At 38.2% G+C, this 25,938-nt stretch overlaps 1 protein-coding gene across 1 annotated transcript; it reads left to right on the top strand.

The window, feature by feature from the left end:
- Positions 1 to 14,174: 14,174 nt before the first annotated feature.
- Positions 14,175 to 20,015, top strand: LOC121327504 (protein FAM124A-like). Its single transcript, XM_041271575.1, has 5 exons — positions 14,175 to 14,230; positions 14,518 to 14,543; positions 15,120 to 15,534; positions 16,184 to 16,192; positions 19,339 to 20,015. The coding sequence occupies exons 1-5, from the start codon at positions 14,175 to 14,177 to the stop codon at positions 19,613 to 19,615; spliced, it is 783 nt and encodes a 260-aa protein (XP_041127509.1). The 3' UTR covers positions 19,616 to 20,015.
- The last annotated feature ends 5,923 nt before the right edge of the window (positions 20,016 to 25,938 follow it).

Here is a 25,938-nt window from a genome sequence, read left to right as displayed (position 1 = left end):
AAAATATTTCATTTTTGGCCGTCACTTGTAGGCAAAAACTCCCATGTTATACTCCTATGGGCTATACGAAGCAAATACGAAGACACTGAAGCAGCAAGCAACAATTTCGTTGCAGGAAGGAGCAGTTTATTGTTTTGAAAACTTGCTCGTTTAAATTAAATCTATGAAAATGTGCTTATGCTCTTGATAAAAAATAAATCATGTACTTATGAAACTTTGATTGGTGTATTATACAGACAAATATTGGACATTGGAATGAGAAAATATATACGTGTCTGTTTATTATTTAACTGGGTAGTTGTTTATTCTGCATCTCTACCAGAAAGTCCATTCTCTAGTTTTTTTTACTCTTCTTTTCATGACACCTTTAGCACACTCACATTCTTGCAGTGTTTTTATAGTGCAATCATCTAGTATATTTACTGGCATTGAAACTGAATTAACACACAAATGGGTTAGTTAAAACCTTCAGAGAAAGCTGCTACAGATCTGATATGGTTTGTAGTTTTGATTCATTTTAAAAGAACAAACATACTCTGAAGTAGCTGATGTTTCATAACTGTCATAACTGGGCTTCAACCAGGATACATGGGTTTTGATTTCTTTAAATAAGCAATGTGTTTATTATAAATACAGTAGACTCTTGGTAATCCAAAACAGTTTGAGCCAGTGTAGTGTTATAAAGTGGTATGTTGTCACAATGTAGTAGGCATACCAAAACTTGACCCGTGTAATGTTAGAGAATGGTACGCAGTTACATTGAGAGTGGTACGCTGTGAGATTTTGGTACAGGTACAATCAATTGCAATGTGATGTGTTTTCCGATATATCCGATTGTTTGCTTTAATTTTTAGACATTGAAATAAGCACATTTTTTACCATAAAAAAGACCACCCCATCTATAACTGAACAATGTTTAAACTGCCTCCCTCCATGTTCATAAACATCTGACTGACTATATAGATCTTTACATAGCTTTTGCGTTGCCAGTGACACACATCGTAATTTTTTTGGAAAGATCTGAAAATGTTTAATCTAGTGTTCTAATTACATGTACATAAAGGCTTTGGCATTGTCAAAGCCTGTATGCTGCAGTTTACTAGCAGGATGTGCTTCTGTCTGACACAAGCAGTTGTGTTTGTGTCTGAACAGCTGAGTACATTGTTTCAAGAGTTAAGCAACACTCCAAGGTGAACTCTACTTTTTCTCAAAACATTTCAATGCTGTTTTTTTCTTATAAAGATATTGGGGATGAAAAAAAAAATTGGTTGATGGTTATTATCTGGGGAAAGCATTCACTGTCTCAGTGTTGTTTAAAACTACAGTGCCAATAAGCCTAAGTTCTGGTTTTTTTTTTTGTTTTTTGTTTTTTGTTTTTTTATTTACAAAATTAATATGTGTAATATTATGCTATGGCTTAATTTTGTAATGTGGTTATTATTTTACAGTTTATTTCAAATAAAATCGAATGCTCAAAATAATATTTTCATGTATTCCTGAAAACCGTTGCTATTTACCACTTCTAGCTTTGCCAAGTTACATATTTTAAAGGTAGGCTATTCTAAACATTTCACAGTTCAGTAACACTCTTCTTCTTCTTCTTCTTCTTCTTCTTCTTCTTGTAACCAGGAGGTCCCCAGTTGAAATCCCAGCTCAGCCACTGACTCATTGTGTGACCCTGAACAAGTCACTTAACCTCCTTGTGCTGCGTTTTTGGGGTGAGACGTTGTTGTAAGTGACTATGAAGCTGATGAATAGTTCACACACCATAGGCCCTGTAAGCTGTCTTGGATAAGGATTGGTTAATGAGTTAGTTAAGCCCTCTAAAATTGTCGGAAGCTGCAAGGCCTATGTACACTTGTGGGCTATGGTCATTCAAAATGTAGACCACTATGTCCATCTGTCACACTCTATATATACAGGATAACTCTATGTATACAGGATAACTGCAGTGACAGCACTTTTTTAATTGCATTTGACTATAATCCAATAAGCTAGATTAAGTAGACAGCAATTTATTTCCCATAAAGCACCTCAAGAGATGTGTCTCAGTTTGTTTGAAGATAAGATCTTGAGTTCACTTATCATTGCAATGGGAATGCAAAAGAAACTCACTATAACTGCAATCCAGTTGATCCAGAAATAACATGTCCACAGTGTGTGTACGTGCTTATCTTTTCACCCTTTGCACTGTAAACATCCGTTATGACATCAAGTGAAACAATCACAGTTATTCTCTTTTTTTCAGTCTCTCTTTCAGTCCATGCATTGACAAGTAAAAGTGTCAACACCATTCAGGATGAACAGGCTACAGTGATGTAAAGCATTGGAGAGTCACGTACCCTCCCCCTTTCCTGTACCTGAATTATGTTTTTATTAATTTCAAAGACAATACTATATATATATATATATATATACATATATACACACACACACACACACACACACACACACACACACACACACACACACACACACACACACACACATTTATATTAAGCAGAATGCATTACATCCAATTCAGTTTATGTTGGTCAACCCTTTACTTATACACATTATAATTCATAGCAATATAGAGCTAATATAAATATAGTAACATGGGTTGTTCATAAATGTCAGTGTTAGTAAAATAAGTTGATGCCTTATACTATATGTTTTTTAAATTCTCCAATTTAGGATTTTTTCTAGATTTTTAATATCTAACAATAAATTTTTCCAGAGTTGTAAAGCAAGTGATATAGCTTTTTTAGCGATCAAAAAACTTGTGGATATGTGCTGGTTTCAGTGGCATCAATATTATATTTATCTTTTAAATTACGTAGCAAAGATAATTTATTGTTATTAATTAAATCTCCTAATCCATTGATTCTGTTAGTACTCGAGTATTGATTTGATAAAGCCTTTCTTCCGATAAGAAAGAACAGGGTTATTCCATATTCCTGAGTTAAGAACATAAGAACATAAGATAGTTTACAAACGAGAGGAGGCCATTTGGCCCATCTTGCTCGTTTGGTTATTAGTAGCTTATTGATCCCAGAATCTCATCAAGCAGCTTCTTGAAGGATCCCAGGGTGTCAGCTTCAACAACATTACTGGGGAGTTGATTCCAGACCCTCACAATTCTCTGTGTAAAAAAGTGCCTCCTATTTTCTGTTCTGAATGCCCCTTTGTCTAATCTCCATTTGTGACCCCTGGTCCTTGTTTCTTTTTTCAGGCTGAAAAAGTCCCTTGGGTCGACACTGTCAATACCTTTTAGAATTTTGAATGCTTGAATTAGGTCGCCACGTAGTCTTCTTTGTTCAAGACTGAACAGATTCAATTCTTTTAGCCTGTCTGCATATGACATGCCTTTTAAGCTCGGAATAATTCTGGTCACTCTTCTTTGCACTCTTTCTAGAGCAGCAATATCTTTTTTATAGCGAGGTGACCAGAACTGCACACAATATTCAAGATGAGGTCTTACTAGTGCATTGTATAGTTTTAACATTACTTCCCTTGATTTAAATTCAACACTTTTCACAATGTATCCGAGCATCTTGTTAGCCTTTTTTATAGCTTCCCCACATTGTCTAGATGAAGACATTTCTGAGTCAACAAAAACTCCTAGGTCTTTTTCATAGATTCCTTCTCCAATTTCAGTATCTCCCATATGATATTTATAATGTATATTTTTATTTCCTGGGTGCAGTACCTTACACTTTTCTCTATTAAATGTCATTTGCCATGTGTCTGCCCAGTTCTGAATCTTGTCTAGATCATTTTGAATGACCTTTGCTGCTGCAACAGTGTTTGCCACTCCTCCTACTTTTGTGTCGTCTGCAAATTTAACAAGTTTGCTTACTATACCAGAATCTAAATCACTAATGTAGATTAGGAATAGCAGAGGACCTAATACTGATCCCTGTGGTACACCGCTGGTTACCACACTCCATTCTGAGGTTTTTCCTCTAATCAGTACTTTCTGTTTTCTACATGTTAACCACTCCCTAATCCATGTACATGTGTTTCCTTGAATCCCAACTGCGTTCAGTTTGAGAATTAATCTTTTATGCGGGACTTTGTCAAAAGCTTTCTGGAAATCTAAATAAACCATGTCATATGCTTTGCAATTATCCATTATCGATGTTGCATCCTCAAAAAAATCAAGCAAGTTAGTTAGACACGATCTCCCTTTCCTAAAACCATGTTGACTGTCTCCCAGGACCCTGTTACCATATAGGTAATTTTCCATTTTGGATCTTATTATAGTTTCCATAAGTTTGCATATAATAGAAGTCAGGCTTACTGGTCTGTAGTTACCTGGTTCAGTTTTGTTTCCCTTTTTGTGGATCGGTATTACGTTTGCAATTTTCCAGTCTGTCGGTACCACCCCTGTGTCAAGAGACTGCTGCATGATCTTGGTTAGCGGTTTGTAAATTACTTCTTTCATTTCTTTGAGTACTACTGGGAGGATCTCATCCAGCCCAAGGGATTTGTTTATTTTAAGAGCTCCTAGTCCCTTTAACACTTCTGCCTCAGTTATGCTAAAGTTATTGGCATGTGGGGCATGTTGTCAGTATCTTCCTTTGTAAAAACTTGTGAAAAGCAATCATTTAATATATTTGCTATTTTTTTTTTTCTTCATCTACGATTTTGCCATTTGTATCTCTTAAACATTTAATCTCCTCTTTGAATGTTCTCTTGCTGTTGTAATATTGGAAAAACATTTTGGAATTGGTTTTAGCTCCCTTAGCAATGTTCATTTCTATTTCTCTCTTGGCCTTTCTAACTTCCTTTTTGACTTGCGTTTGCAGTTCCGTGTACTCTTTCTGCGTACTTTCTTTTTGGTCCTTTTTTAATGCTCTATAAAGTGCATTTTTTCGCTGAATATTTTTTTTTAATTGATCTATTAAACCATTTTGGCAATTTAGTTTTACATTTAGATTTGTCTACTTTAGGGATGTAATTGTTTTGCGCCTCTAGTACTACATTTTTGAAGAACAACCATCCTTCTTCTGTGGGTGTTTTCTCTATTTTACTCCAGTCTACTTCTGTTAGTCTCTGTTTCATACCTTCATAGTTTGCTTTTCTAAAATTGTAAACCTTAGCTTTAGTCATTACTTTTTGGGTTTTAAAAAACACTTCAAATGAGACCATGTTGTGGTCTGAGTTTGCCAATGGTTCTCTGACCTCTGTTTTAGTTATTCTGTCTTCGTTATTTGAAAAGACTAAATCAAGGCATGCCTCCCCTCTAGTCGGTGCCTTGACAAATTGTGTTAGGAAGCAGTCATTTGTCATTTCCACCATTTCAATTTCATCCTTCGTGCTACCCACCGGGTTTTCCCATTTTATATGGGGGAAGTTGAAATCCCCCATTAGTATGGCTTCTCCTTTGCTACACGCATTTCTAATGTCATTGTATAACAGATTATTTTGCTCACCGTCTGAATCTGGCGGTCTATAGCATGCTCCTATTATTATTCCCTTTGAATTTTTGTCTGTTATTCTGACCCATATTGATTCGGCTTTATTTTCTTTGTCCAGGTTTAACACATGGGCTTCAAGACTGTTTCTTATGTATAGCGCTACCCCTCCTCCTCTTCTGTCCTGCCTGTCTTTCCTATACAGTGTATACCCACAAATATTATATTCGTCCCCATCACTCTCAGACAACCAAGTTTCTGTAACACCTATCACATCATAGTTACTTGTTAGTGCAGTAGCTTCAAGTTCTAGAATTTTGAGTTATACCATAATATTATTTTTTGAATTTTTGTTTAAAATGATAATAGCATTCTTGAAGAGTTGATTATTCCTTATAGAGCGAGGAGTACCATGCATAAAGATTTGTTTTAAAAAAGGGGACTAGCAAGTCCTCCTTCTAGCTTCAGTAAAGAAAGAGTATGCAGCACATCATATTGAGGAAACAACTGCAGTGTAAACTGTCTACATTGCTAGGCTATATGGTACCAGTATGGGTTTTGTTAAATGATTACATAAGCACCTGGTTAAAACAGTGTGGATACTATTTGTGTTGAAGCAAACAACGGTTATTCTTACAAATGCCACAACCTTTTCTGCTCTCAGTGATAAGAAGACCACTAAATGAGACTGTAATTGGGTTCAGTAGGGGTAAATAGCCCCTGCCTTTTCAGGTTGGCTGCTGAACCCCTAACAAGGAATCTAAACCAGACATATATACAGTCATATTTAACTGTAATATGAGAGTTGCGCTGTCTTAAAGAGTAGGGATCTTCAAATATAATGTTCTTAATTTTCTTTTACTGTCCCCTAACCCCTAATCCCCTAATTTATGATGTTTGTAATTATTCTGAGTGGGTCTAAATGCAATTACTCAAATGTTTAGGTGTGTTAAACTGTTTTCACCTGACTTTAGGAGGTGCTCCCCAGTTGCCTGCCATAGAAAGACGTAACTTTGGCTAGATCAGCCTTATTGTCTTTATAGAAGTAAGAGCCGGCTGCCACTTTGCAAACAAGCTGCCTTTAGTGCTGCTGGCTACACGCTGCTGTACACTAGATGATGATAGCGCTTACCAATATAGAGACAGTTTGGCTGTATCTTACATTACAGGTGTCTATGGCAGGCAACTGTAACTTAGTAGAAACTTCTGAATTCAAAGAACCTTGACACAGACTGTTCATAAAGGAAGGGGAATGTAAAAATGAAACTGGTCTTACAAAGGATTCATTACACATAGAAGAATTCAGTAGGTGGCCATAGCAAGTTTATTTCTGCAAATATAACCTATGGGGAAACAACTTAAGTAGTAATTTTTTTTTTTTTTTCTGTCACCTATAAGCAAAATAGCATCTTATATAGTACAAATAATACAGAGTACCACTAGGCAGACTAGGCTCCTGATTCACCACGAACTGTAACCATGCCAGGTCACTGCAGGGAACAGGGCTGAGGTCATTGGTGGGTTAACTGGCAAACTTCAATGTAAACAAATTGTTTGCACACACTGACCTTTGTATCTAGATGAGAAAAAGTAAAGTCTCCTGATTATTTTTATGTAGTTGGTTGGTAGTGTTGCACATCTTGTGTCTGGTATTCTGCAGAAAATGTAAAGTATTAGTCAAAAAATGTCAAAGGGAACAATATGGACAAAACTTGACAAATAGAAGACTCTCTGTCCAGCTCCTGTACTTTCCTCCAGTGCTTGCTTCAATAGGATAAAAAAAAAAACTGAAACACATACTGACAAAAAACAGAACCATGTCCCAATCACTGCCATTTTAAAAAGATACCAAGATGCATTCGTTATTTTAAACCAAAAGAACTACGAATGCCTGTAATGAAGACAATGTGAGCACAATAGTCCTTATATCAATAAATCGCAAGGATGTTTAAATTCTAAATAAAACAAACAACCTCTTAGGATACTGTGAAAACTACATATACACTATTTGTATTTAAAATATAACATGCATTTAATTGTTAAGTGACTCCCCCTTAAATTCCACAAGCACACTGTTATTCAGTTAGGGATCCATGAATGGCCTGCAAATGTGTGCAGTGGCAGTAGCTTACTTTCCCCATATGTGCTTTCCCTGTATAGTAGGGTTGTGCAAGTACATGTTTTAATTTCTTGTCAATTACACAACTCAAAACAAAGCTTTTCCAGTGAGTGCAACACCTCTGCAGTGAATTGTAGTTATGAACAAATAAATAAATAAATCACACCATTATAACCCAGAATAAGAAACAAAAGTTGCTCAGCTAATTTAAATGTTAATGTAAAATTTAAGCAATGACAGAAAAAAAGCACCTAAGCTATCTTCATAAATTGCATCTTTTTGCTTTTGCTCTACCAATAATTTAAGCACAGCAGTCAACCCCTAATTCTTCTTTACTCTAGACTAAGCAGTTCCCTCATTCCTTTAAGCTCTGTGATTAGTCTGGTTGCTGTTCACTGGACCCTCTCCCAGGCCACCATGTCCTTCTGATAATGTGACCAGAATTGAGCACAGTATTCTGAGTGTGGTCTGAGCAGTGTATTAGGAAACCTCACCATAACCTCCCTTGATTTCTACTCTACAATCCACACTGACCATATAACCAACTATTCTGTTTGCCTTTTTAATTGCTTCCCCACACTGTTGCTGACAGCGATAAGAACATTACAGCCTCAAGCTGTGCCTGTTCTAGTTCTGTCTTATCCATTTTATATTTAAATTCTACATTTTTGTGACTAGCATGAACAGCTTCAGGTTGTATGTTAATATAATAGTTAATGTAATAAATATTTGAATTGTTAATTCACCAAACTCATTTTGACCATTGTTATATTGTCTAGAGGCGTCATGAGTAAACTGAAAATAAACAATGAACATCAAATGTTTATTTTTGCACTATTCGGACAGAACCAACAGCATTGTCTATTGACCCGTTTGAAAATCAATCCCCTTTCCATCTAAACTGCAGAAGCTTTGCCAAAGACACGAGCTGGCTGACGCACTTCTAACATTCTGATTCTGTGCCCATTTCAACAGCTGGACCTCTGCTCAGCTCGCTGCAGTCAGGTGTCTGTGTTGTGATATGTTGCTGACTGGAAATTCACTCATCATGGAAAATACTACTTGTAATGGATCTCCTCCTCCTGATGTGTTAATAAAACTGACATCATCAGCAGAAGACAAGTACTGTAGTTATCTCAAGATCCCTTTTGTTCTATAGTTTTCCTCCTCTGATAGTTCTGGGGTTATTAGTATAACAAAATGAATAAACCGGCACAGCGCATATGGGAGGCAGAAGTCACAAAAATGATGTATTGAATCCTATTGTGTACTGTATATCATCTAACTATAAAACACTCAATGGTAGAAAATGTAGAAATACTAAAAGAATGGGTGGCCATGAAAGATTTCTGAAGTGTCCTTAAACCATTCTTGCACAATTCTGGCAAAGGGAATGGATGCATTATCATCTTGGAAATAACCATCGGCACCAGGTTACAATTGCAGCACTGTTTTGGGTGGACTTAATCCATGGTAATGCTTTGGGCATTTGTTCACCCTCCAGAGTAATCAAGGGACTCAGGAGAATATGCCCCACACCAGAGTGAGGCCAAATCCATTGGGTAGACTGGTCTAATAAACTTGTATTGTAATAAATTGTTTGTCTTTGTTATTAACACCTGTGGTAACATATTTATAGATGGGTTTTAAAATCAAAATGTGACCAGGTTTATACCAACTGAAATGAGTACATTATACTGGCATAATTCAGAGGAGTATATCCCCTCAAACATGTGATAAATAGAGTGAGTTAAAGAGGCAAGAAAAACAGTGCTGTGTTAGGGAACTGTGTGTCCACGTCCTTGGTAGATACTGGAATTGAACATCCTGGAGTGCTAAGCAAACAATCCGAAAACAAAAACTGTTTTTCATGTGGAAACTTCTGATAATGAAGATTTTGCTTTGAATAAAGCAAAGATTAAAACATACTATTTGATGACAGGATAAATTAGCTTGTCAGTAAGAGTGGGATGTAAAATAAATGAATACATGAGCATGGTCTTTATGAACTCCCTGAACTCTGTCATCTAAGTATAGCTCCAGACTGTACTGCACATTTGTATGATTAACAAATAAAAATAAACACTGGGTCACTGAGTGTAACCGGGCGTAAAGGTTATGTTGGATCTCATTGGTTAAAAGGCTTTCAATTAACTCTATTTCTGCAAGAAGACCTTTAAAGTTTGGGAAAGAAGCCAGTTTCCAGTCAAAGACATTGTCACAACCTACATTGTGACTATCCTGGCCTCCACTCTGCTGCATTAAAGATACATTTCCATCTGCAATGTAAAACTCCTTCTCATCTCATTCCAATATCAAACTGGGGCTGCTGTCGGTTCCAACAAGTCAGATAAATTAAAGCCTTGAATATTATAATACATTCACATTGACATGTTCTGCCTGCGTTTTAATTTTTTTTTGCAGTTGGCGATTGAAAGCCTGCCTCTCTCGTGTGCTTTACATTGGATGCTCATTAAGCAGCTTCCACCGTTAGTACGACTTAGGCAGATTGAGTTGTGCGAGCCCCCAATCCTAACTGCGTCTGTCACAATTAAAATAGATTTGATCTCGATCCGCTATTGATGGAAATGAATGAGTGTGGTTTCAAATCGCTTTCAAGTCAATACCGTTGGCAGATGGAATTTGGTTTTGATAATGTGGTGGCTGAAATCATCCCTTTACCTTGTTTAGGCTTCTCCATGAGTCTTAGTGTCATCTTTATGTTGCAATTTTGTTTTTACACTTTGCTGTAAATATCATGTGTCTGTTATTAGTCTAGGTTCTGACAAAACTGTATTAGGGCACTGGTACTTTAAATTAGCTTCTCATCTTTCAGAAGGTAATCAAATTAAATGTAGGCTGTGTAGTCCAACAGTTAAAGAAACAGGCTTGTAACAGAAGTTTTCAGGTTCAAATCTGAGCTCAGCCACTGACTCATTGTTTGATGTTGTTGTAAGTGACTGTTGAAAGTGCTGATTTGATCTCTTTGAGGGTTTTACCTTTGTTCTTCAAGGACATTGCGTGTGACCATTCTCAATTGTTACCACCCTGTGACAAAGTGCCCGCCCCTGTGTATATTATCTGTTATATGTTGTGTTTAAATGTTGGTGTATAGACATTGGTACACGGGATATAAACGGGTCTGTGTAACATGAGTGTTTAAAATGTATATGTGTATTTAGGCACGAGGATTGCACAGCACTTCACGTGCAAGTAAAACGTAATAATATGTGAGCACGGGGAATTGCACTTTATTAATTCACGTGCAGTTGTACCGAGACTCCAATTGAATGATCGATTACCAGTCGAGTCTCGGTACAGCTGCATAAAAGGAGCATGTTGTCACATACATAGGGTTGTGTGTTCGGGAGTGGAGAACGGGGGAGAGGGAGAGAGCGAGAGAGATAAGCGTAAATATAAATCTCAATTGTTTTGTGTAGCGTTCGTCCACCCTGTGTTTTGTCAGTGTCTATTAATTTTGTTTGTCTATTTATTTTGGCCTCATGTGCCGTGTGCTGTTTTTTGTTACAAACCTTTTATTTTCTGCCTGTTTCACTATTAAACTGCACATCAGCGCCTTCACCATTTCAAAGCCTGTGTTCAGAGTCAGTTCCTGTTTCTGGTCTGTCGTCACCCACTGCGGCCGTCTTTGTGACACAACCCATAATTCCTGGAGTTGTTTTGCAATCTAATTTCCAAAATGAAAGAGTCATCATTTTTGAGACAGTTCCTGTTAACCAGTCATCTCTTGGATTGCAGTCAAGGATACAGACGCCTACAGTACTCTCAGCGCTCTTCCAGTCTTGTACATGTGTTTAGAATCTTTTGTGCAATTCCTGTCATTTGGGTGGGGACCCTGTCTTAAAAAGGAATGCATGCTGGATACTGTTAGCAGCAGATCTTCTTGTATTAGGTGAAACACTAAGGCACTGGCAATCTCACAGAGATCAAACAAACCAAACCAGTGCTCAATTGTCCCTATGCATTTACCATTGTTTCCCATGGTTTGCCATGTTTTTTTTAATATGCTTTACCCTACCTCTCTAGGCTTTACGATATTTACCTATACTTTACCATTCTTTCATTATGCTTTGTTAAACTTTTCTATGGGAAACTTCTATAGAGGTTGTACTACAGTATCTGGCAGACAGTACATCTGCATATATGAATTTTAGCCCTAAAAAACTTTTCATCTGAAATAATATGCCTCAATAATGTATTTGTATGTTTTGTATTTATTGTGATTTGTATGTAGGATAAACTCAAACAAATGAGCGTTTCTTAAAGGTTCACCTCAGCGTATTTGATGAATGGATGTTTCTATTTGACTTCCAGACATGACGTGTAATGAGCTACCTCTTGTGGTCTTCACCTCTTGTGGTCTTCTGGGGTGTCACGTGCCTTTCTTTAGACAACTGCCCAGCATAAAGGAACATAAAATAACAGTTGCACCATTTAAAGTCTAAATATCAACTAACAATTGCGCTTTTCAAACCAATTCGGAGGATATATCCTGGGGGGCATTCAGGATTTCTGTTTTATTACTGTGCACATTTTTAACTATATATATATATATATATATATATAATATATGCTATATATATATATATATATATATATATAAAATCTTACTGCTGACACCTCCTGGCATGTCAAAGTCATCCATGTGATCCAACTGGGAACAGGTCTGCTCCAAAGAACATGCCCATCTGTGACAGAAAGATAATGAGTTCTGGTGATAAAGCTCCCTCCCAACCTGTAAGGGCGCTAAAGAACGGGAGGAGAAGTATCTGGAAGGGCTGGCCTGACACCTCGTTTCCGGGACCGGGAAGTGGGTCAGCCTGGAAAGAAGCGAGATTCTGTTGTAAGACCGTATTGACCTGAAAGGTAAACGAGGGGCGGCTGAAAGTAATAAGGCAGCTGCAATCGTTTACCTAGATGTCATGCGGGATTACATACAGGGGCCAGGGTAACGCTGATCTTTTCCTTCGTTTGGATAAAGGCTCAGGAGAGAGAAGGGCTGAGAGAGGAGCTCTTGTGTAGAAAGAGGAGTGTATTGTGTTTTGTCTGTCTCGTAATTGTCTGTGTTTTGCACCACCAGACAGTCAACTCACCAATCCGGAGCTGTCGCCGAGGGTCAGCACGATCCGGATCACCACTGCACAAAACCGTTACGAAATACCGTGTCTTCACTCACCACAAGCACGTCTGCACTCACCCAGGACTGGTGACCGTGTATTTGTTTTTGTTCGGGACTGTGCCCTTTTTGTTATCCCCGTGCTTTACACATGGTTGTGTATTGCCGGGGATTTATTATTTAGACAGTCACCAGACCTGGAATACAAATAAAGAGTACTTTTAAAGGATTATAAGTGTCTGCCTTATAATTTTTTTTTACCAGTATATGTATTGTAGGGGGTCCCCCGTCCCCCGGCAGGGGGGAGTCAAGTACAAGTGGCACAGACTACACCGTATCGCTCTATAGCGCATGCAAAAACCTTATCAGTTCTAGACAACTCTTAATAATTCTTTTGCGTAACGCATCTCCGATTTGTTAATTTGTAGATACAAATTTGACTGTTATCATAAACCTTCAAGCCCACGTGGGGAGGCTATACATCGGCAAGTTTAACAAATTGAAGCACTGCCTATGTGGACACTGTAGAATTTGTACCCAAACTTCTGACTATTAAATATCACCCCCCTTTTCACCAGAGGGCAACAATCTATTGTTATTAAAGCCGACCCTCCACACAATTCAGATAGATAGCATTGAGCCTGCAGGCAAATAAGGAAGTTAGTGTAGAGCCATATGCTGGTGAACAAGAGGCACTGCAGTTGTGGTCCCGTATAGAACAGGCACTGATGGACAATGGAGACGCACACGCTCACTTATATATTCATGCACTACATCAGTGTTGGGTCGCTGTAGGCATTTTAAAGTGTGGCTTGTTATTTTTATTTTATTTTTTATTTTATTTATTAAAACTACAATACTTTTCCCCCAATTGCATTTATTTAGTTGACATAATCTAAATAAATAATCAATAATCTAAACAATCACATTTTATTGCAAATCCAAATGTTCTATTTATGATAATGTTGGATAATTCTTGCACTCTTACCTCAAGGTAAGGCCTAGTTTCTGCATCTTTGTACCCTGAAACTACTGTTACTTTATACTGTATATACTTTATACAGTATACTGGACAAATGTAAACTTTGGTAAACCTTTTGAATTGTCACATTATAAAATAGCCTAAAAATCACGGCAGTTTAATAGGCTTGACATAATTTAGCAGTACAAATACCTTTTTGAATTGGGGTTTAAACTATACAATTGTTCAGCAAATCTACCACAACCGCGAGTATCACTAGAATTGTGCAGTCCTCTTTATTCAAGGTCAGTGTTGTGTGTGTCTGTGAAATAGAGAATCTCTCTGTCTTGGAAGGAAAGCGTCGACGCCTGTTGCAGATGACGCATAACTAAGTGAAGATAAGCCTGTTGCACGGGCAGGCTGCTGAGAATAGTGATGAGTACTTCAATATAAGCCGGACTGTTTTCCGACGGCGCCACAAAGAAGACACTTTTTGTTGTCTATGGGAAAGCGTTTGTTAGAGAATGCGCGTAAGACCTGTCTTTATCATCTGAAATGGAAAAGAACCCAGCCGAAGATGATTCTGTGGATTCGGGAGCCGAAATAGCAGGGTGAGTGATATTATTACAGATCACATGTCATTCCCACAAATTATACATGGATTAACCAAAATAAACTACAATGACTTATTATAATATCTGTTAACTCGAATTACATTTGCAAATAACATGTGATGATTTAAAATGTTTACATTACGTGTTATTATTGTCGTAGTTAGAAACATGATTGCCACAACAGCATATTGCTGAGTTACTTTGTGACCGTTAACCTCTGGGGAAGTCAGAAGTGCCTGTGGTCAAAACCACAATGCCATACCTTCACCTCCTGTATATTGCAGTGTTGTGACATCGCAAGAGTTTCAGAGTGACACTCTTAGTTTTAGCGCCAATAAGAGCGGAAGACTGCGTTTTCAAGTTTTCTGCGCACAACGCTAAACACAATAGATTCAGTAATGTTTACATCCTGAGAGTTTGAGAGTGGAACCAGGAGGAATCTGATTGGTGGAAAAGATAAATCTACAGCTGGAAAGCATTAATAGTAATAAGTTACAGTAACCCAGTGTTAGAACAGTGTACAAGTAAGTGTGGTAGTGAATTATTAAAAGGACATTCTTTACAACTGATTAGTGTCATTTATATAAGTTAATGACTGTGAGATTATTGAATGATTCTAAATTATGCACTTGTGATAACTGCAAAGCCATAGCTCATCCATGTCCCCCTACCAACTGGACATCATCAACTGAAATGTAAGGTTTTCATGTATTGTCTACAATATACTGCAATAGTAATACACAGTTTATAATCTTTTTGTGGGCTTCTGATACATTCATTGCACAAAGTGCCTACTGAAATGAATATCAAGAGCTCATCAACAATTTTAAACTCATACATACATGTATTTAAACTTGGATTAACATCTGGTTTACTTTTCTCCAAGGAGAATTGTCCATGGCCGACGTGCAGGACCCATTTCTGGTTAGTGTCCATATCATCACCGACCCGGGGAACGACAGGATCCTCCAGAAAGCCATGAATAACGTGCTGGCCTGGATCCGCCCAGACCTGCAGCTGCTCTGTGTCTCTGAGCGAGGCTGCTGGAAGAAGCCAGAGAGGTGCAGGACTGGAATCGTGATTCAGCCCTCACTAGCCACCATCCTGTTCCTGCAGGAGGAGTATGGAGAGGAGCAGTTCCAGCAGCTCCACCAGTCCCTCCGACGCTTGCCTTGGCAGTACCACCACACGGAGAGAGTGAACAGCCGCATGTTGCCTTACATGCCCTGCAACCAGGACTTCTTCACCCTGTCCGGTAGCACCCCACTGTGGGCCATCAGTCAAGTGTCATTTGCTTCATAAATTTGTAGTTTGTGATGCTTTTCCCAAGCTTATGCTGTGCATATTCTATGCTATGTTATGATTAACAAATGGCAAAGCATTGTCTAAATGATACTTCTTTACCATGGTTATCTTGGTTTTACCACAGGCAGGACAATCAGAATCTCTGCACACAGTAAATAGCCACAGCACGCTACTGTACTTTGCAGCACCAGCCACACACAAAATCAGTTACATCTTATGAGTTATCTTCAAAAACTTCAAATCGCCTGATTTTGTCACTTTTAGTGCCCTTCCAGTATTCCCAGCAAGAGACCAGCCTTCAAAATCTCACCCCCTATATACTGCATCAGATTTACATGGGTATCGCATATGTCTGTCATGATATCCAGGTGTACTTTAAAAGCACCATCAGTTTACTAGAAACAATTAGGTTAATGGATATTTATGGATATTTGGCTGCAAATGCAGTCCTGTTGTAAAAACAAGGCTTTGTGAAAGTGAAACGTACCTCTCCCCATTGAGACCAGTGCTGGTGGCTGCTTTTTCTCTGCACACAATACCTGGAAATCAGCTTTTCTCTCTTTTTAGTGTTACTATTAGTTTCCAGTCATGGAGGGCTACATACAAAAGTCTCTAAAAAGTCTCCATATAAATGTTTCTTCATAGCTGTGTGATGTAAGTCACTTTCAGTATGACTAAGTTCCACTGCACTTATTAAATGAAGTATAAAAAATAATCATATTACTAAGAGATGGATTGTACCAGTGCCTGCATTTGGAAATCAATACTGCTGTACGGTTTACACTATCAGTAGTTGTTTGGCCTTTAAGTTACAGCAAGGACCTTTCTCACATTGTAGTTGGATACCAGCTGCTTATAAAACTACTTTGTCAACTACTTCATGGACCCTTACAAAAATACTGGGTAAATCCCAATTATACTTAATGCTAATGGGTTACATTTTGAAATACGAGTAGTTACTCCAGTCTTTAATTAACTTCCTATTTTTTGGAAGGAGAAAAAACACCAATTAACTTTACATAACCAACATCTAAGTCATGTATTTGAAGGACTAGCACTCTCAACTTGTTTGTTTCTCAGTTTTGTACATTACTCTTGAATCGTTATCTTACAATAAATAAATAAATAAAAGTCTACAGTAAACACTTTGAAAAAATGATTCAATACATTGCGTGTCCCCTTACTGTAGTAACTTGCGTTAAATGATCACTAAAACGAAGATCTTTAGGATTTTGCTCTATGTTTAGTTTAGTTATTTCACAGGTACATCTCAGCAATACAAGCACTCGTACATAGAGAGACCTACACTTCCTGTACTGGACTATGGCATTGCTGAAGCGATAGACTTTGGGACACCATTTTATTTGTTTATTTCTTACACTTGGGATGATATATTAATGATCTATTCTTCTGGCTCTTCTGAGCAAAAAGATTACTTTAATATTTATTCTTACTGGTTTGATTTCCGTGATGAGTTGCCCAACGAGGTTCCTCACTCACACTGCTTAATGTTGCATAAATAAATTGCCGTTCAGCACACAGATTCTTTGTTAGTCATGAGACAGCAGTTTGCAACACAGCCAGCTCATCCTGTTTCTGGCACAATGAGAGATGTCAGACAGGTCCTAGCACAGTGGAAATGATGTAACCAGGAGAAATCCAACGTTTCACACACAGACTACCATCAGCAAAGCACAGGTTATCACCCACTGCTTCAACAACTGAATCTGGCACCGTACATGTGTTCTTAAAAGTAAAGGTACCTTTCTGTAACTGGAATCCCCAGTATAGTTGCCTTTGGTATTAAGGGGTTACAAACTTCTTGAGATTATGATTGAAATACGGTAAAATAAAAACAAATATATAAAAAGTATGTAAAAAAAGTTTCAAAAAGGATAAACAAATACAATAGTGTTACAAATGTTGTATTTATTTTCGACAAATACACTTGGACTCTCCCTAACAAAAATGTAACAATTTTGCATAGTAATTCTTCAGTAAACTTAGACTTTACCATTACCTTTACTTTCTTAAAGAACTCTTCTTTCTCCATATAAAAATGTGGTAATGGTATTAGGGCATTTCATTAGGACCGAAGACACATGTCACAGTCTGGACAGGCTGGTTTTATTAACATGCTTGCTTATGATGCTGCTTCTCTGTTTGTCACCTGTGGCTGAATGGCTGGTTTCATAGAAACATTGCCATGATTAATAAACAGGTAGCCCTGTCCTGCTAGTTGCGGGACACGGGGCAGCTTACTGATCACGGGGCCAAACCCAGTTTAAGGACTGCCCTACCCACTGAGGCGGAACAAACCTCTTAATCTGCATATCACTGTGTTGAAAAGTGTCTGGCACAACAGCCTGAGAAAAGAGGGCTAGTTATGTGAAAAATGTGCGTTTCATTAAAATGGCCCATTCAATGCACATCGGTGTGTAATGTGATTTTGTGAAGAGGTCACCAAAGTTAGATGACACCCCCCAGCTTGCTTTTAAGAAAATAAAGGTCATTCAGCCAAAAAAGCCAGCTCATTTTTCATGATGTCATTGCTGCATAACTAAAGGCAGTAGCATTTTGTAAATGCATTATTATTAGGAGGTAAAACTATCTATGAGACTGTTAACATACCAGACTGCTTTGTGATAAAGCATAGAGCACAGAAGGCAGCAATACATTATATTTTAAAATGTATAATTGAGCATAATTGTACATTGACGTGGTCATTGCAGTCTTATGCTGCCCTCTGGTGGCATCATTATACCTGACCTTGGTGCACTTGGATTTTCCATGGATATGTTTCTCACTCTTTCCCTCAAAAATAAAACTTTATTTCACAAAGTTTTAACTTTCTTTTTTTTTTTTGATGGATGAAATTAAATGTAATGATATTCATTTCATTCTTTACCATAGTTCTGAGTGAATCACCCTGCTAGATTGTGCTGTACCTTGCATTAACTATGCTTTACTACACTGTGCTGTGTTTTTTACCACCTCTTTATCACAGCCAGCCTTTATAAAGGCACATTTCATTATTTTTTTGTTATTCTGACATTCATACATGTACTCTATTGCAGATTACTCTAGACTTTATTGTATTTAGTGAGCCACATGTTAAACATTTAGAATCTTGCTTAAAAGTATATGTTATAACTATAGGCCAGTTTATTTGGTGTTCCATATTTCTTCAGTCTTTTCCATGTGCAATTACATGTTGTACATGTACAGTCTTGTACACAAGTACATGTTGATGTGATGGAGGGCACCTTATAATGGCTTTTCTGATTTTCACAAACACTCCCAATACATTTAATACATTTACACATTGCAAGTTTAAATGCTTAGGAAATGAAACGGAAACATCAGGTGTGTGATTTAGGTTTCCCTTTCAGAAATTACTGTACCAGTAACAGCTTCTTACTGTGGGGCGTCAGCGTTGCCTAATTTAGGGAGTCCTCCGTGGAGATTTTGATTACTTGATATGACCCTATTCAACTGCATTTTAACAGTTTTGCGTATACCTGACACAGGCAGTAAAAAGCACTTGGGTTAATGTTGTTGCTGCAGGCCCGAGGCTCATCATGAAACTCCCAGCAGATGCCCACTCTTTCTCAGCTCGACCCCCAGCTAGAGTCTCCCTACATGGCACCTGCCACGAACACTCACCATGGCCAGAGGCCTTCCTCCTACCGAAACAAATGCTAACAAAAGCTGCAGCCACCCTCCTGCTCTAAACAGCACCACCGGCTCTCCCAGCTGGACTTGTCCAGCTCTTCCCAGAGCAACGACAGCAGCTGAAGAGGTAGCAGCACTTCCACGACCTCCTGGATGGTGCAGAGGAGCTGCTCCCTGTGCTGCCTGCTGACTGTCAGACATTCCCCATCCCCAGCCCCCTCGCTGCTCTCCAGCAGCTTCTTCGACAAGACTGTGGCCTTCTGCTTCAACATCGACGCCCTGGAGGATGCTAAGGAGACAGACGTGGACACTGGGCTGAAGCTCACCAGCTTCGACATGTCTGTGGTCTCTGCCTACACTAGGCTGGCTGCTAATTTCCAGTCTTCTTCCGCCAAGGACTAAAGACACCCGCCGAGAGCCATACCCCTTCGGATGCTGCCTCTTTCAATGCATAACAACCCTGTCCCTTCCTACTCTGGCCTCTCATGCGGCGCTCTCCTTTCTCTCTCGGATATCTCCTTCTGGGGCTCCTCTTGCCTCTTGTCTCTCAAACTGCAGCGGCCTCAAAGCGCGTCCAACCCCTTGCACAGACTGCCCCCCTCGGCCCTCGGGCACTCTGGAGACAGTGGACACAGCACAGAGACTGAGAGCATCACCCTCTGACAACAAGCTGGAAGTCACAATCAGCCAGAGGATGAACCTGAGCAGGAATTCTACATCTAGAATGCCAACCTGTCACTAATGAATGGGTTGTAAAAAGCTCAGGCTCCACTTTGGTATCCTGTTCTCACCATTGGCAGGATATATTTTGTTTGGGAGCTACCCTTCTAAACATGAAGGATGTTTAAAAACTGTATTGTATAATTATATTGTACAAACACTATTGCAAAATTATTTTATTGGAGTAATAGAATGTTGTATAGATTATCATAGCATTCAAGTTTTCATATTCTTAAATACTGATTTTTACAGATATTCAAAATCTGTTGTCCTGTTTTGCAGATTATTTTTTCACAAACACCCCCAACACAGGTTATATTTAGTGTCTTTCAAAAATTGGACCAACATGCCCTTTTGCCAAGCCTTTCCTTTTATGCCTTTGGTATGAAAGGCTCACTTCCTGAGCCCTGAGGACCAGTGATTAGGGCAGAGTTAATGTTGATAGGACAAAAAGAATAGCTGTTTCACAGCTTACTAGGATTCCTACTGTATAACATTAAGCATCACACATCCTGTGTAGAACTGCAGAAGTACAGTACATTAAATCCAGGGGCTGTATGACATAACGCTAATTTGAATAGGATTTATACCGGTACAAAATAAGGGCGATTTTAATGACTGGAGGATTTTATAAGAAAAGTTGATGGTAAACAGTTGTTAAAACTAATGCTGCTTCCCCAAATCTGGAACTAACAAACGTCATTTTATTTACTGGCTCGTTAGTGGCCCCTTGTGGACAATGAACGTGTTTCAAACAGAAGGTTCTGCTCTTGCTTCATAATGTACTTAATATAACTGTTAAATGTTTAATGCAGGACTGGGTCATTTTATAGGGCATTTTTACAGATTTTTTTTTTTTTTCTCAAAGTATATTGATCACACGTTATGTTACATTTTTTATTTTATTGGAATGTACAGTACTTCCCATCAGACATACATTAAATAAAAATAGTTAATTGAGTTAACTCTGTTTTAGAGATTGATGTATGGCAAACCACATTGACAGTTTGTGGAGTCACTTATCAAACTTTTGTAATATAAAACTCCTTTTTGTTACAAAAATGAAAATGTTAATTATACAAAAAATATATTCGTATAATCAATACATATTTTATTATTTGCACATGACTATGTCCGATATGAAAAAGTGTTATATTAAGTGGGGTTTTTTTTCTGGATAGCTATTGCAACACCATTAACTGTGTTTGCTTTTTTTCCAGCATGGAAGAGCTCATATCACTAATACAATCAAATATATACAAAATACATAAATCAATCGATAAATAAATGTCTGATCCAAGTGTTTATCAACTCAAGGTTACTATCCCTAATAGTATTACACTGAAACCTGAATTAGCTGATCACTAAAGGAACCGAACATTGCTATCTTCCCAAGCTTGATTAGGTTGAGTTTTATATTAATTTATTAACTTTAAGTAAAAACAAACAGGAATTGTTTTTTTCAGGTATTTCCAGAATAGTCCAATAGGACTGTTTGCAGTGCTTTCCTGCACAAAGAACAACTGCAAATGTGTATTTATTTTGGACAAGTAACTATGAAATTTGGTCAGTCATTCTAGATACAGTAATAACATTAGTTAATGTCTTTTTTTTTCTTTAATAAATTATGCAGTGCTATTATCGAGGACTTGGTAATGCTTAGTATTTGCACACATTGATTTTACATGTTAACATATATGAATGTTGTTTTTACATTACTGACAAGCATTACTGATGACTGAGCACAGGCGATGCCTTGCAGAGCATTTCATTCCAAGTCATTTGCTTCCAAAGCCCCCTTCTGGAGGGAATGGGAGATACAGGCTGTCCAAGAATTCTAGCTCGGTGCCAGAGAGCTTGTGCCACTGTGTGAAACAATTACAGCAGCAGTGGAACATATAAAGTATCATCGCAATGCCTATGTTATGTTGTCCCATATTAAGCTTCAAGATGTGATGACTGAAGACAAGAAGACAAATACATTTGTTAAGATAACTGGTATTCTTAATACATGAGTAGAAGTTACAATTACCAGTGACGTCTATCTGCTCCAGTGGTTCACCATGAAGCTTGTGTCACTGCAGTGACCACTGTCTTGCCTGCTGTAACGACAAATATAGCGGTACTGCATTCTACTGCCTTCTTTTCCCGAGACACCAGTCTGTTGAATTATTTCGCTTCCACTGACGTCATCTGGGAGCTAGCCGTGACAAGACTGTTTCTGTGCCTGTGAGTCGTCAAGAAGAGGAGCAGCCATCTCCAGGACACGCTCAAGGAACTTAACACGGAATTCAGCTTCTACCAAAAATGAGCAGAAACTGAAAACAACTCCAACTTGATAGTGTCCCTGTCAAGTGTTTCTGTGACACTGGGGTTACTGCAGTCTGGAGCCCAAGGAAACACATTCTCCAAGCTAAAAAGTGCTCTGGGATATAATGTTAATGGTAAGACTGGCTGGGGAAATTTCCTAAAGTAAGTAAATAAGTACAATTAGAAAGCAATGGCCTACCTTGTTGGATAAAACAAAATCTCTGGTAAATGCATATCCACCTAACGATATAATTACAAAGTACACAGACGGCAGGCCCAGTATTTTTATTAGTTTCTAATCACAATGCCCCTGCAGGTCCTTATTGCAGGTATCATTTTGAATGAATTTGGCCAGTACTGTACTACTGTGGAATATCTTGTACTTTAACAAACTTTTGTTTCCATAGAAATGGCAATAAGAGGCCCTTATACAGCTAATAAAACTAATTCCAAAGCCATTATTTAGTGAGAACCATTCAAACAGTAATTTATTATTTCCCTTCCAGATCACAGAGTACAGACTTCCTCCGCAGATGTACGAGGATGTGACAAACTCAAGTCAGAGCATTGTTCTCCAGCTGGCCTGCGCCCTCTCTTTGTGCAGAACGGAACCAAGCTCTCGTCTGCCTTTGCTCAGTACGTCTCATCCTGGGTGAACAGCAGCATGCAACAGGCCAACTTCAGCAAGCCCAACCGGACATGCACACAAATAAGCCAGCACTTGCTGGGAACTCAGTGCAAATACCAGGGCCCTTGAAGACTTCAACAGGTAATGGAAATCCTCTCAAGAAGCAGCACAGAGGTCTGTTCAGTTGATCTAAATGTCAGCAAGATGAATACTATCATCATTAAATAGGATTGGCATTGCACTGTCCGAGATTGTAATTTGCTGTATTTCGGTTTCTTTGCAAAGCAGCAAGCAGCAGAATTTGGGCAGTGGCATCAGTATTTTTTATTGTTTTTTTTTTACACTAGTAAAGCACAACAATGCTATAATGTGTTTGGGCTTTTCATTTGTGTTATTTTAATTTACCCACAGGGTTCCCCATCGGTTCATTGGATGCTAAATGCAGTGGAGCAGCTCTTAGACATGGCACACCATTTAGTGAGTGTCAAGATCCATGCCTCTCACCTTCAGACACCTACAGTATAAACCCCACACATTGCCCTGAGTTTAAAATGCATGGAGGGATTCTGTGAAACCACACAAGGGAACCCCCTCCGGTCTTGAGGACACATTCATTATTTAATCGTGGCTGTAACAACTCTGAATGGAAAAACAGAATCAGAATTGCATGTTTACGTTGATACAATAAGCTCTGGATACAGCGGCTTTAGAATTTCCGTCTCTAAACCGAATGACGCACGTTTCAACTTGAAGCCTTTGTCTTCAGTGTTGGACATCTCTGAATCAAGTTCATACAGTTAAGAGTTATATGGGATGCGATTGGCCTCTTTCTACTAATATGGGCTTCCATATTACCGGCCTGATGAAAAAAGCTTTACTTCTAAGAGACACAAAAATGTGTCATAGCGTTACAAAACTGCCTCACTGGTGTAACTCGATGTCTCTTGTTTCCTTCCTCAGAGGAAATCACTGACGTCATGTCTTGTGACCTGATAGGGTTAACCATGACTCTGATTACCGTGGTTAACACTGTGTTCAAGAGCATTTGGGCAGAAGCAGTTCTTATTCACAGAGACTGAGAACATGCCCTTCACCATCACAGACGGATCTACCTTAAAAGTACCCACGACGACCAGGCAGCTGAAGTCAACTTCGGTAAACTTAGAGCTCAACAACGACCTCCACTGACAGACCTCTAATGTGCAACATACTCTAGCTTGATATGCTTTTAATTCTTTTATTTACAATACTCTAAACAAATAGCTGTCCAACCTTTTTAGCTAAAAAGGACATCCCGATTACCAGGGAGTTTTTATAGAGCTGTACAAAAACAAAAAATACAAACTAAATAGTACCAACTACACAAAGACATCGCATTTCTCTGTACTTATAAAACATCAATGTGCTGTATTTTGACTACTTGCTTCTACCTAAGACTACAGATTTTCCTTTCTGTCTTTTCAAACCCATTCAAAACAAATGGAATATTTCAAGAGAGCCATATTGAGGCTTGAGATCTGTCCATTGGACAGCCTTAGGTTAGTAATACTTCTGATGCGTTTGTTTTCTGACCCGCAGGTCAGTTAAACTCCAGTAGGGGAGAGGTTCACCTTGGTGGAGCTCTCTTACCTCGGGAATGGAGTCCACATGTTCATAGTCCTGCGGAGAATAAGACCCCCCTCTCCCTTAGAGCCACACATCACTGCACAAGGGATTGCACTGTGGACGAGCAGCCTGAGCAACATCAAAATGGATATTTTCCTACCAAGGTCAGACAATGTTTGATAGAGAATGAAACAAATACCAGCACATAGTTTGTTTTTTTTTCACTCTGGTGAAAAAGAGCATTAATACAAACTTTTCCAAAATGTAGTATAAACTTATTATTCCAAAATGTATTTCAAAAATTTAAGTGGATAGTATGATAATTTTGGTTTCTGTGAATTACTGAGAACTGAAATGCTTTGAAATGTTATTTATGTCTTTAGTGTAATATGATTTTTTTTTTTTTTTTTTTTAAATGTAATGTTATTTTTATTACGCTATTTATTATTTTCTGTTGATGTGATAAGCCTAAATACATACAGAATATACTAGTAAAGTGCCAATAAAGTAGGAATGAGGTAGACATACATCCCATGTAAAATTAGATCATTTTATACAAGTATTCCTTTTCATCATAGGTTTAAAATTCAAAATAAGTTCAATTTGAAGACAACCTTACCTGCGCTGAGACTCATTGATCTAGTTGATCCTGACAAGGCAGACTTCAGGGGAATTTCAGGTAGAGACCTGCTGGATTTCTTTAACATCATTTTAATAAAAAATAAAGTAACTTACATCAGTATTTGACATGTGTTCACGAATGATCTCTTTCAGAACAGAATAACCTTTATAGTTCAGAAGCAAAAATGGAAGTAACCGAAGAAGGGACCAAAGCTTCAGCAGTTGCAGGTAGTTGTGACCGCTGTGCAACACTTGTTGCTTTGTACTGAAATATCAGACTCCGTATTGGAGCAATTATCAATGTGTGCTTGCTTTGTGAAAAAAAGGAAGTGAATGTTGGCTACTTCTTGGTCTCCCCACCCCCACACACACACACAAAAACAAATGAAATAGAAAAAGAAAACAAATTAGACATTTGTAAGAATAAAGTGCATATCCTAATGAAGATAATTAGTGTGCCAGCTATGTTAAAAAAAAAAAAAAAAACTAACTTAAAAGGCTCAATCACAAGCCAATGTTTTGGGGGGGAGGGGGGGGGGGGGGGGGGGGGGGAACAGAGAACAGTTTATTGGCCTGAATAGGTACCCTAGCTTTTAGCTTTCTTATCAGTATAGATTACTGAAATGATTATGAGCTTAGAAAAAAAAAAAAAAAGAGGAACGTAACTTGGGAAACACTTTAGGGGTGTGTTAAAGTTATTTCAAATCATGTTATTAGTTATGCTATTGAGTTACAAATGATGATTTAAAAATAATAATCCTGAATGACAATACATGTTATAAGAATGTAATCAAATGTTTACTTAATTCATGTATAAATAACAGTTTGTAATACTCTGCTC

The sequence above is a fragment of the Polyodon spathula genome, chromosome 15 (genome assembly GCF_017654505.1).
Source record: "Polyodon spathula isolate WHYD16114869_AA chromosome 15, ASM1765450v1, whole genome shotgun sequence".
Taxonomy (NCBI): Eukaryota; Metazoa; Chordata; class Actinopteri; order Acipenseriformes; family Polyodontidae; genus Polyodon; species Polyodon spathula.
The sequence above is the reverse complement of the archived record's forward strand: the minus strand, read 5'-3'. Positions and strand labels throughout refer to the sequence as shown.